The sequence below is a fragment of the Microcebus murinus genome, chromosome 3 (assembly GCF_040939455.1).
Source record: "Microcebus murinus isolate Inina chromosome 3, M.murinus_Inina_mat1.0, whole genome shotgun sequence".
NCBI lineage: Eukaryota > Metazoa > Chordata > Mammalia > Primates > Cheirogaleidae > Microcebus > Microcebus murinus.
This window is the reverse complement of record NC_134106.1, coordinates 991,703-1,004,545: the sequence shown is the minus strand read 5'-3', so window position 1 is coordinate 1,004,545 and position 12,843 is coordinate 991,703. Positions and strand designations below refer to the sequence as shown.

The 12,843-nt window shown below is 63.4% G+C and overlaps 1 protein-coding gene across 10 annotated transcripts in view; it reads left to right on the top strand.

Moving 5' to 3' along the window:
* The window catches only part of MYT1L (myelin transcription factor 1 like), a 462,697-nt gene that overhangs the window by 419,216 nt on the left and 30,638 nt on the right, over positions 1-12,843 (top strand). For all 10 annotated transcript variants that reach the window (XM_076000516.1, XM_020288690.2, XM_076000518.1 and 7 more), the window contains exons 20-21: positions 5,209-5,292; positions 7,212-7,433. In XM_076000516.1, the coding sequence (XP_075856631.1) occupies positions 5,209-5,292; positions 7,212-7,433 (306 nt within the window). The remainder of the gene's footprint in view (positions 1-5,208; positions 5,293-7,211; positions 7,434-12,843) is intronic.

The window sequence follows — 12,843 nt, the reverse complement described above, 5'->3', positions numbered from 1 at the left end:
GAGGAACAACTTCCCTCGCACGGGAGTTTACATGTGGCTGAGCACTTGGTTAAGCGAAAGGGCTGCAGTCAGCTGACAGTTCTTACCCAAATTAGCCACGACAGAAAGCAGAGGCCCGCAGTTAAATAGGTGCAGTTCTGTGCAGATTGGCCACTAAGGAATGACATAGGCCAACGGGGGAACCAGCAAACTTCTCCAGGTCTGTGGCCATAAATACAGCTAGAAAAGCTTCTTTCAGTTGGAATCTGCTATTGTCTGTTTCCCAGGAAGGTGAAGATAGTGTTACCCACATGCTAGCTAGAGAGGAAACGTCACCTGCACCGTGGTTCACTGGCCTTTCTCCCAGTTGTGCCATAATAAGTGTTTAGTTACATGAGCCCGAGGCACCTCCGGCCCCCTCCACGGGCCCTAGTAAGAGGTGCGGTCACAGAGCGATGGCCCAGCCGTGTTCGGGGCGCGGCTGCACCCGGCGCCTGGTGTCTGTGCACTGCTCCCTCCTCTGGCGGGACCCGCGCACGGGCAGGCTTTGTCCACGCACAGGGCGGCGCTCGCTGCTGTCACGCTGCGCGGCTCCCGCCGGGCGGGTCCTGTGACGGGAGTGAGTGTGCCGCCACCGGCCACTGTCTCAGCCACACTGAGCCGTCGGCGTGTCATTCCTGCCTGACCTCGAGGAGACTGGGAGGCCGAGAGGAGACGCCTCGGAGCTGCAGCTGGAGCACCCGTGGGTGGAACCGCCCGCAGAGCGGCCCTGCTGGAAGGGAGCACCCTGGGCCGCCCGGACGGAGTGGGTTGGTGCCGATGCTTGCTCCCGTCTCTGCACAGCGTCGGAGACCTTCCTGAATCCATCTTGACAAGTGCTCGTTGGCTGTGGCGTTTCCTCAGAAATCCCTGCCAGCTGCCTCGCTCCCCGTCCTGGGGAAGAGAGAAGCCTGTAAAGGGACCCACGGAGCTCAGGCGTTAGCGGGGCGTATCTTCGTATTTCTGTCTACAAACAAAAAGGCTTCTCAGGCTTTTCCCAAAACTCTTGTTTTCCAGCCATCTCTTTCCTTTTCCCTGACCCTCCCGAGGCCACCTCCTGCCTCTGCAAGCTCCAGCCCTGCGGGTGCCGCGACCGCTCCATCCAGCCCTGCCAGGCACGTCCCGGGGCCTCCCGCTGTCCTCGTCCCGTCCCGGCGTCCCATGTGCCTGGTGAGCAGGGTCACACAAACAGCGAGAGCGCCACGGGCCGGAGTCGCTGCTACGGCGCGAGGTGGCGTCTGCTTCCCGCAGGCGACTGGAAGGCGGGAGCCAGCTGCACCAGCACCGCCGAGCCCGTCAGGGCCCAGCACAGCCTGTGACGACAACAGACGGAACTTGCTGGGCACTTCCACGCACCAAAACTCACGTGAGCCCTGACACGTGTAATGTCGCCGTCACACGGGACGCTCTTACCCAACTGGCAGCGTCCCAAAGGACACGGAGGGCCTCCAGGCCCTGACGGCAGTGGAGAGGCCAGGCTTGGTGGCGCCTGTCTGGACACGGAGCTGCCTGCCTGGGAGCGCCGGGCCTTCCCCGCACGATGGACGACGGGACGCCTCCGCAGGAGCTGCTGGGATCTACTGACACGGCTCCGGCCCCCGCGGCGCCTGCTCGCTGGCCAGCGCAGAGCCAGTCGGCCCCCGGGCTCTGGCAGGGTGGCGGCCCGGCACGCTCTGGCCTGGGAACATGGCGAGGCCCCTCCCTGCACACCCACCGTCCTGAGAACCCGGAGTCTGGGCTACCAAGCCCGCACCCAGCTCACCGGCACCCCGCCAGCCCCGGCCCCAGCCGCTCCTCCGCCCAGAGGGCGCAGGCATCCTGGGAGCGTCTGTGCGTTCCCTGCACTTAAAAAGTTTCAAGTGAGTACTAGACACACAATGGCCCCGCATCGCTTGACAGTGAATCGTTCATCCTGGTTAGGGTTTCCGTGTCAGGCCGTGGAGTGGCTGACTTGACGAGTTCATTATGAGGAGGTCACTTTACTCCCAAGTGGGAGCCGCAGGCCTGGCCCTGGCCTGGGGAGCGTGCTGCCGGGAGGGAGCGGCCTCGTGGGGGGGGTCCTGGGACCCACGATGCAGGAGGCATAGGCGAGGGGGGCCTTCCTGGGGGCAGGGGGAGGCAGGAAGGGCCTGGGGGCACCAGTGTCCCAGGGGAAGTCATTATCTCATTATCAGAGTCAGAGACCCAGATAAAGTGGGCCCAACTCTGTTACCTGCCTCAACTTTGAGATTCTTAAGGTGCATCCAGGTGAGCACGGGGAAGGGTGGGTGGAGACAGGGGTGTCAGTCACGGCCAGCCTGCTGCTGCAGCCACGGAAGGAAGGCGTGGCGAGAAGACCACAGCCCTGTAGAGATGGGAGATGGGCCCAGACACGCCGGCCTAAACTGTGGGGCCCTGAGCAGTTGGCAGGTCACAGCCCCCGCCCCACAGGGAGGGCTGCTCCCTCGCCCGAGCTCACGGCCGGGGAGGGGCCGCAACGCACGGAGAAAACAGGATGAGTGACTTCTGGACCTACAAAGGGACACAGTGGAGACACGGGTGAGAGCAAAGGGTGTGGGTCACCGAGCACCTCCCCTGCACAGCACCTCACGTCCCACCGTCACTTCCATTTCTATGGCCGGATGAAGCATTTCCGCCTGTGGCACGGATGGGGAAACTGACACTCATAGACTGGGCCGAGACTGGGCCATGAGTACCTGGCGTCTCCCAGTCCTTCTGTCAGCCGGTGCCCGAGACCTTCCCCAGCACGGCGGCCCCAGGGAACCTGCACTCTGGGTCCCTCGCAAGTGACAGGTTCCGTGTCCACGCTGCAAGCAGAGAAAGAGCGTTTTGAAGTCTGGAACAGGCTTGAGCTCCACTGCACCTCCGTCCCGGCGCCTGGCTGGCTGGCAGGGAAAGCTCCGTGTTCCCACCAAGCAAGAAACCAGCACGGAGTGGGGAGCATCGAACTTGCAGCCCAGCATTCAAACTCTGCCCCCGAGATGAGACCCGGGCCTGGGCTCTGGGGCCTGACACGCTGCAGGGAACGGCGGGGCCGGCCGGACCCAGCGGGCAGAGGCGCTGGGCTGCCCCGGCGAGCAGGTCTCCAAGAGCTCCCACCCCGTACCAGCCTCTCATGGGCGCCCTGGGCCAGCCCCAGAGCCCCACGGAGCCGACAGGCCCCACTTGCCAACAGCTAGAAAAGCCGAGGACGGGTCCTTGGGCCCAGGGCGCGCCTTCTCGGGCTCCTGGCCGGAAGCTATGCCAAAGCCAGGGCTTCCTGGAGGTCGCCGAGTTGTCAGAGCCAAACCTTGTTATGTTGCTGGTTTGCTCTGTGGGTTTATCTCCATCCCAGCCCAGGCCTTGGTGGCCGTCCAGAGCCACACCTGGCCCCCAGGTCCACGGGGAGTCACGCAGAGTTAAGGCGGGAGAGCATCGCAGAGCCGGGCCAGGCCTCATGGTTGGGGTCGAGGGGCTCGGCTCCCCCCACATCCATCCTGGGGGTTGGCCTGGGCCCCGGGGTGGGATTCCGTGGCTCTCCCACCCATTCCTCTTTCCATTCATTTGTCAATTCATTCCACAGTTGACTGTCACTCGCTCCGCGCACGCTGGGCCGGGGCTTGGGGCGCACAGGGAATAGGCGTGTGGGTCACACTCCGGGAACAGGACTCCTGCAGGAGCCTGTGGAGGGGACAGTTGGATGGTGCCGTGGAAAGCACCTCGAGAGCTCCCGGGATTGGTGCAGGGGCCTGGGGGCCCAGGGTGTCTCGAAGGGCCTGCGAGCTGAGGCCATGCGGTGGTGGGAAGGAACCCAGGAGGGACGGACAGAGGGACGTGGAGGCTGCGGGGGAAGGGGGCTCGTCCCCAGAAACAAAGGGGCTGGAAAGTTCTGGAAGGGCGTGCGCTGGCGCAGCTCGGGCAGTGCTCCCCGTGCTAACTGGCACCACGGGCGCTGCAGGTGGACGGACTCAGGGAGACCCAGGACATGCCAGTCATAGGCCTGGAGGCCACGTGAGGCCACCAGCAGGAAGGCGCTGTGGGGCATGGGCTTCCCTGCACTTCCTGTGGGAAAAGGGACAGCCGGAGGCCGGAGGAGCTCAGGCCGCTCGCCTTTCCTCTTCCTTCCTCCTCTTTTCCTTTTCCTGTAAAAGGAGGAGACAGGACACGGAGTGGGGGCCCCTCTGACCCCAGCACGGCTGCCGTGGCCCGTTGCCTTCCGCACCCACAGGAGCGAGCAGACGTCCCGCGGGAGGTGGCCAGGGCTGGACAGGAATGAGACCCTTCGGGGCGGGGTCCCACCCCAGGACCCGCGTCTTGCGGAGACTCAGAACAAGCTCAGGAAGGTGTGGGACGGCCATGCCGGACACCTGCGCCCCAGTCAGCGCCCACTGTCCTCCGCCCTGGGCCTCTCCGCGGACGCCTGCCTCCCAGCACGCCTCTAACTCCCGGTCCGTCAGCGCCCACTGTCCTCCGCCCTGGGCCTCTCCGCGGACGCCTGCCTCCCAGCACGCCTCTAACTCCCGGTCCGTCAGCGCCTCTGCAGACACCAGAGCTGCTCTGCACGTTCTCCTGTGCGGTCTCTTTCTGTCCCAGCTGGAAACTTCCTTTAGAAACACTTGCAAACCCTCTGAATCCAAAAGTTTGAAACTCAGGAAGAATAAGCATGTTCAGCCCCCCACTGTACCTTCTGTGGCCAGCGGCCTGTGCTCGTGCTAGATCGGAGCACCCGCTGGCCCGTCACCCCCAGACACAGGAGGGACGAGAGCCCCAGCTGGGAAGGCCGCGCCTTCCCCTGCGGCCCTCGGGTCCCTGAGCACATGTCTGTCCTCTCTCTGTCTCTCTGTCTCTGTGTCTCTCTGCTTCTGTCTCTTGTCTCTGTCTCTAGCTGCGTCTCTCTATCTCTTTCTGTGTCTCTCTGTCTCTCTTTGTATCTGTCTGTCTCAGCATCTTCTTGGGTAACTCTGGCTGCTTCTTTATCCTCCAAACTGACAAGCCCCGCCATTTCCGCCATCCAGTCCCCCCTGTCCCTGGAGCCCTCACTGGCTTTCTTTCCCGCCGGGGCGTGGAAGGGCCGTGTCGGAAAGGCCCGCGCCGGGGTGAGGACGTGGCGCCCAAAGCACAGGCCTGGGCGAGAATGAAGCCGGAGCCTCCGGGTGGTCCGGGCCCTGCGGCGCCCACGGTGGCGCTGTCTGAGCCGCGCTTCTTGTTCAGCCTTTCAGGGTGCCCCAGGGCGAAGAAGAGCGGCATCCGCGTGGCGCAGAGCAAGGAGGACAAGGACGACCAGGAGCCCATCAGGTAGGAGGCCGGCGGGCAGACGCTGGGCTGGCGCTCCCGCGCGCAGGTGCGCACCAGCAGGGAGAGAGACCGCGGTCCCAGCGGGAAGGTTTGCCGCGTCAATCACTGCAGCCAGGTCACCGCCCACACCAGAGCGCGTCTGCTGATTGGCCAACAAGCTCCGGGGGCCGGCACTGAGCTGATAAACACCCCCACCCCGACGGTCTGAGGAACCAAATCCCAAACCTCCCTCCCCGTCCTGTGGCAGAAGCAGCCGGACTTGCTGGGAAGGCAGATGGGGCCGCAGGCACTGAGCACCCACAGGCCCTTCTGCCCACACCCCGGCTCTGCTCGCAGAGCGCCCCGTCTGCCCCGCCGGTCCCGCGGCAGGACTGGGGCCCAGGCCCCGTCCGCAGCTCCACGGGCCCCTGTCCTGAACCCGCGCCAGCGCCACACGGCACACCCGGCGCAACGCCTGAAGTTTTAGTCGCACTCAAGGTCTTTGGAGAAAAATCTTAAAATAAAAATGAATTAAAGTGTTAATTATTTTTAAAAATTAAGAATTATCAAGATAAATAGACAATGCAAATGCTGTAGAACATAAGTGCTGCCTGCCGTCAGAACCTTCCTGGGGGGGTTGGGTCTGGCAGCCCGAGCTGCGGAGAGCAGCTCTGCAGCAGCCGCCAGCGCAGGGGCTTGCGCGCCAGCGCCATCCCCCAAGTCTCCGTGCCCACCGTCTCCGTGCCCGCCCCCATCTCCGTGCCCACCGTCTCCGTGCCCACCCGTCTCCGTGCCCGCCCCCATCTCCGTGCCCGCCCCCATCTCCGTGCCCACCCATCTCCGTGCCCGCCCCCATCCCGGTGCCCGCCTCCGTGCCTGCCCGTCTCCGTGCCCACCCCCGTGTCTGTGCCCACCCGTCTCCGCCTCTGTGCCCACCCGTCTCCGTGCCCGCCCCCATCTCCGTGCCCGCCCCCATCTCCGTGCCCACCCATCTCCGTGCCCACCCGTCTCCGTGCCCGCCCCCATCTCCGTGCCCACCCATCTCCATGCCCACCCGTCTCCGTGCCCGCCCCCGTCTCCGTGCCCACCCGTCTCCGTGCCCACCCGTCTCCGTGCCCACCCGTCTCCGTGCCCGCCCCATCTCCGTGCCCACCCGTCTCCGTCCCCACCCCATCTCCGTGCCCGCCCGTCTCCATGCCCGCCCCATCTCCGTGCCCGCCCGTCTCCGTGCCCGCCCCATCTCCGTCCCCACCCCATCTCCGTGCCCGCCCGTCTCCGTGCCCGCCCCATCTCCGTCCCTACCCCATCTCCGTGCCCGCCCGTCTCCGTGCCCACCCCATCTCCGTGCCCGCCCATCTCCGTGCCCTCCCCGTCTCCGTGCCCACCCCGTCTCCGTGCCCTCCCCGTCTCCGTGCCCACCGGTCTCCGTGCCCGCCCGTCTCCGTGCCCACCCCATCTCCGTGCCCGCCCTGTCTCTGTGCCAGCTGGAAGGGCATCTTGCGGGCTCTGGAGAACACAGCCAAACAAGTAACTGTCGTCTGGCTGTTGAGCACAAGACGGACTTAAAAAATTACCCCATAATGTCTCGTGACTTTGCGTTTTTCTCACAGAAAAGCTCTGGTTCTGTTCCAAAGTGGTGTCTTTGTAAGAGACACCCGTGTGCACTGGCTGCAGCAAACTGGGCGGGTCTGTGTGACATGCTGGGCCCGTCACCCCACCAGGCACCGACACCCCTCCCGGGAAGCCTCCTCCTCGGCCGTGGTCTTTCCTCGTGGGTGAAATGCTCACTTCCCCCACCAGGTGGCGCCGTTGCTGCCTCCCGCCCGCCTGGGGACAGCCCAGGGCTCGCTCCTCCCACCTGTCAGTCACCCTGACTTTGCGGTGGAGGCCGCCAGGTCCGGGTGGCAGGACAGTAAGTGTCCCCTCTGTCTGCTGTGCAGGTGTCCGGTGCCCGGCTGTGACGGCCAGGGCCACATCACAGGGAAGTACGCCTCCCACCGCAGCGCGTCCGGGTGCCCCTTGGCGGCCAAGAGGCAGAAGGACGGGTACCTCAATGGCTCCCAGTTCTCGTGGAAGTCGGTCAAGACGGAGGGCATGTCCTGCCCCACGCCAGGCTGCGACGGGTCGGGCCACGTCAGCGGCAGCTTCCTCACGCACCGGAGGTGAGTGGGCACGTCCTGGGCCGTGGCCCCGACGGCTGGCCGCCAGCTCTCCAGCGTGGCCGTGGCGGGAGCAGGTGTGGGCGTGGGCGCCGCCACCCGTTCAGAGAGAAAAGGCGGGAACTGTCGCATCAAACTAAGGAGGCTCGGAGGTTTGGGGGGAGAGGGAAGCAGTCTCAAATCTAGTATGAAGGCGCGAATCCCCCAACCCTAGCTGCGTCGTGGGGCAGGGGTTTGCAGTTTTTAATCGGGATTCACAGTAAGAAATAGATTTTAGTTTTAGACACACGTGAGCGTCTCCAGATTCCGCGCTCTGCAGGCCTCGCTTGGGGAAAGGGCAGTGGCGGCCTCACGGCGGATCCTGTGCCAAAGATACGCGAGGAAAGTTCCCAAACATCCAGCCAGCTTCTCTCACTCTTATTTGCTTAATTTAAGAGGAAATGCGTGCTGTTAGGTAGTCCTGGGAGAGGCCTGCTGTGTGGGTCGGGTGGCGCGGGGCGTGGGGCATGCGAGATCTGAGGGGCGGCCTCCGAGGCTGGTGCAGTCCTGCAGGCCCGCGGTCCCCAGCGGCAGGGGGAGTCCCGAGGGGACGCTGAGTCAGATGCAGGTGTCACGCGCGTGATGCAGATGCCATGGCCGTGGGGAGGCTGCACAGGGGTCCCTTCTGCTGCTGTCACTTTCCACACAGTGTGCACGCGCCTCTCTGACCCGTCTGCAAAACCACCCACGCGGAAGAGCAACGTTGACACGCAAACCGAAAGGAGTAATGGCGTGTTCAGGACGTGTGCCACTGAGTCTTAAAAAACTTTTAAGGACTAATTTTTTAATTATTAAAGAAATTTCTGCTCGGGTACAAAATGCAAACAATGTAAACGAGTTTAAAGGAAAACCAAATGTGCTTCCCTGACCTGGTCTCTCAACTCCCTTCCCAAAGGCAGGTGGTTTCCACCTTCTTTCGATTGCCCTTGAACAGATCGCACATGGCGATGCCAGGGCACTCGCACGTGCACGCACACACACGCGTGTGCTGGCACCGTCAGCTCCCCTTTTACACAGCACATCCCGGGGTCCCCAGACCCCTGCCCAGGGACAAGGGCTTGGTGTGGTCACCAGCACGGCCCCAGCACCCAGTGGGTGGGTGCGTCCAGTTCTCGTGGATGAACCCTCGCGGCAGCACGGGGCTGCGGCCCCCCTGGGTTGGCGCCCCGCCTGTGCCACCACCTGTGCCACCACCGTCCCCTTACGACGGGCTCCACATAAACACCCTTCCATGCACAGCTACACGCCCTGCAAAGCCACATCTTCAGGATACAGTCCTGGAAGCAAAAACACTTGTTCTCAGATTTTGACACAGTGCCAGTGTGCCTTCCAAAGCTCATATTCCCCCAAATCTTTGACTATCAGCAACATGTTTAAAACTGTTAAAACCACTCTGTGTGACATATGGTCGGGACATTCTCCCAGGAGGCACTGGAGCGCTCGGGCACTCTGCCTGAGCAGGGACGTCGCGACAGCCGCGCCCTGGCAGAGCCCCACGTCCCGGCTCCCCTCCTCTCGGGTTTTGCCGTCCGACTTTGAGAAGGAAAGACCAGGGGCTGTCTGTGCGGCGCGTGCTCCTGTCCCGTGCCTTTGTGTGCCCAGGCCTGTGGGTTAGGGAGTGGCACCTGTGGACGTCCAGGAGGGCTCGGAGCCCGGGCGCCCACGGTGGGGCTCCTGGGTGCACTGCTCTGGCTCCCGTGGCGTTTGAGTGGATGTCACACTGTGATCATAAAGGTCCCGAGGTGAGAGTCTGGGCCAGGCAGGAGCTGCCTGTCCTTCCCAGGGACGAGGGCAGGACCAGAGGCAGATCCTGAAGGCCGCAGGGGAAGAGTCACTCAGAGAACCCTGTGACAACAGTCAGTCAGGATGGAAAATGCAGGCTTTACACACAGGGAGTGCAAGTCCAGAAAACTTAGGACAGAAAAATGTTCCCGTCCCAGCTGCCACCAAGTGAAGGCAGCGCCTGTCATAGCCAGGGGACGCCAGCCGGGTCCATGGAGCCTTCTGGCTCCGCACTAGGCTGCCCCACACCAGGCGCAGCAGAGCCATGGTGCATCCTGAGTGGGGCTCAGCCGGCTCCCGGCTGGGAACCCCGTGGGACGGGGCAGGTTCCGTGAGCACCTCAGACACCAGGCGGAGGGATCGGGAGACCGTCCAGTCGGGACAGAATGGGGTGCCATGTGGGACGTGCCCTGGGAGAGACTGATGTCGGACACAGGGAAGTCTGGGAAGGTTGCCCAGGAAAGTGAGACCCGCCAGGTCTCCTCCCAGGGAGGCCTGAACCTGCAAACGGCCCCGCCTGCCTGGGCCCGGCTGATGCGTCACTGTTCACTGGTTCCACTGACGCGGACGAGACACCTTCTCTCTTAGGGTCTGCTCCACCCAGCCGGTGCCACGGCCTGCTCCTAGGGGAAGGGACTGCATCGTAGGGGACGCTGTGACTTGACAGAAAGGACATTCCGACGCAGGAGGTAGCACCAGGCCGGCGTCGGGGACACGGAAGATGAGTGTCTGTCCAGGTGTGGTGACAGGGCAGGCTGTCTCTGGGAGCAGGACTCGAGCCCAGCTTTGAGGGAGATGAGGTGCGCAGGGGAGAATGCTACATCGAGGGTGGGGCCGGCGCCGCTGGGCTGTGTGGAGGCTGGAGAGGACACGGGCGGCGTGCAGGCAGGTGGAGCCGGTCCCAGGAAGCCACGTGAGAAGGAAGAGGCCTGACCTCTGACAGCAGGAGGAACGGCAGGTGGCGTTTAGGGGTGAAGGCAGCAGGCCAGGTGGGCGAGCACTGGAGGAAGAGGCTGTCCACAGCTTCGGCCCCCGCGTGGCGGGTGACTCGGGACAGAGCTACATTTTAGAGAGGTGGGAGTCTCGGTCTTTGGGCTGCCATCGCGGCACACCACCGGCCAGGCAGCTTGAAGCACAGACGCTGTTGCCTCACGGTTCCAGGGGCTCCACCGATCCGGGTCCTGGTGAGGGCTCGCGGCCGGCTTGCGCACAGCCCGCCTGCCGCCTGCTCAGACGCAGGGCTCAGGCTCTGGCGTCTCTGCTTATGAGGACACTGGTCCCGTCAGATCAGGGCCCACCCTGTGCTCACTTAACTTGCGTTTTCTTCTTGGACACCCCGTCTCTGAATACAGCCACCCTGGGGATCGGGACTTCAACATACAGACTTTGGGGAACACAAACCTTCAGACCTAAAGTGGGAGAAGATGGTTATCACATTTTAAATATGTCAGTTTGAGATTTCGTGGGACGTTGAGGCAAAGAGATGTTCGGTCACTCACTGACCGAGCCAGGGTGCGGGTCCAGGCGGCCAGAGCCCAGAGTCTTCAGTGCTGTGCTGTTCCCAGCATCTCTGAGCCCTTTTATCTTTGTGGTGACACCTTCGCCTCCTCTGTCCAAGCAGCATGGTCCCTCCTCCTGCTCAGTCCTGAGTAACCGCAGCCCCTGCCGGCTCCACTGCAACACCTGTCTTATGGGGGCAGACCACTTGCTTTCCTTCTGTCCCCAGCCCCTGGTCCAGCGCCCGTGCGGGCACTGAGAAATGTCTCCACGAGTCAGCGACTCATGCATTTGTGAAGCAGCTCCAGCCTGCGTTTACAATAGGAAGCAGCTGTGTGCCCACTGGATGCAGAGTGGGGGGACCTGAGACGTAACAACAGACAGGTGCACCTCACCAGGTGCACAGGAAGCTCCAGAGGAGAGAGGGTCCAGGATGGAGGTCTGCAGAGCAAAAGGAGTCAGGCAGAGAGGGCAGCAGGAAGGGACTCCGGAATGTTCTGCCAGGTCTGAACTGAGTGCAGATGGGATGAGCTCCACTTCATCTTCGTGGGGGACACTCACCAAGTACTAGGTGCGGGTGCCACTTCCCAGCTCAAGGGCAGGGGACGAGGTGGCCCCAGGTCCGAAGTCAAGGGCAGGGGACGAAGTGGCCCCAGGTCCCAGGTGAAGGGCAGGGGGCCAGGTGGCCACAGGTCTGAGGTCAAGGGCAGGGGGCAAGGTGGCCCCTGGGCCAAGGTCAAGGGCGGAGGGCAAGGTCGCCCCAGGTCAAGGGTGGGGGGCAAGGTGGCACCAGGTCCGAGGTTAAGGGTGGGGGGGCGAGGTGGCCCCAGGTCCGAGGTCAAGGGCGGGGGCGGGGTGTCCGCCGGTCCGATGTCAAGGGCGGGGGGCGAGGTGGCCCCCGGTCTGAGGTCAAGGGCGGGGGGCGAGGTGGCCCCGGTCTGAGGTCAAGGGCGGGGGACGAGGTGGCCCCCTGTCTGAGGTCAAGGGCGGGGGGCGAGGTGGCCCCCGGTCTGAGGTCAAGGGCGGGGGGAGAGGTGGCCCCCGGTCTGAGGTCAAGGGCGGGGGGGCGAGGTGGCCCCCGGTCTGAGGTCAAGGGCGGGGGGCGAGGTGGCCCCCGGTCTGAGGTCAAGGGCGGGGGGCGAGGTGGCCCCCTGTCTGAGATCAAGGGCGAGGGGCGAGGTGGTCCCCGGTTCGAGGTCAAGAGCCGTGGGTGAGGTGTCCGCAAATCCGAAGTCAAGGGAGGGTGGCAAGGTGGCCCCCAGTCTGAGGTCAGAGATGGGGGGTGAGATGGCCCCATGTCTGAGGTCAAAGGCCGGGGGTGATGTGGCCCCAGGTCCGAGGTCAAGGGCAGGGGCTGAGGTGGCCCCAGGTCTGAGGTCAGAGATGGGGGGTGAGGTGGCCCCAGGTCTGAGGCCAAAGGCAAGGGGCGAGGTGGCCCCAGATACGAGGTCAAGGGCAGGGGCTGATGTGGCCCCCAGTCCGAGGTCAGAGATGGGGAGCAAGGTGGCCCCAGGTCTGAGGTCAAAGGCAGGGAGCGAGGTGGCCCCGGGTCCGAGGTCAAGGGCAGGGGCTGAGGTGGCCCCAGGTCCCTGGTCAGAGATGGGGGCGAGGTGGCCCGTTTCTGCGCAGGCTGTGGCGAGCGGCGTAGCTTGCCCTTTCACATGAGCATGTTGAGAAACTTCTTTGCCATCACCTCAATTCTTACTCCACGTTAAGACGTTTCTCCAAAATTAATGTTCACTGCTTCTAACTGTGAAAAACAAATAGTTTTAGAAGTAACTCATATCTTTCTTAGGGCCTTCACCAAGAGAAATCTTTCTAAGTCACTTCCTAGACCCTCTAACCTTCTCTGCCTGGGCGTGTGACTCCATCCATTTGGTCTCAGGTCTTCGGGGGCCTCCGTAAATGCGAACACAGCCTCTGTAGAATGTTCTTTTGCTGCATATTTCCCAAGAGAATTGTAGCAAAAGAAAGTCATTGTATCGAGTACTTACCGTGTGAGCTTTTTAATCCATCGCCTCGCATGAGGTGAGCCTGGCTGGCAGAGGCCAGCGGCCCCAGCACAGACGCAGCAGTGGCCACAGCAGCGTGGGTC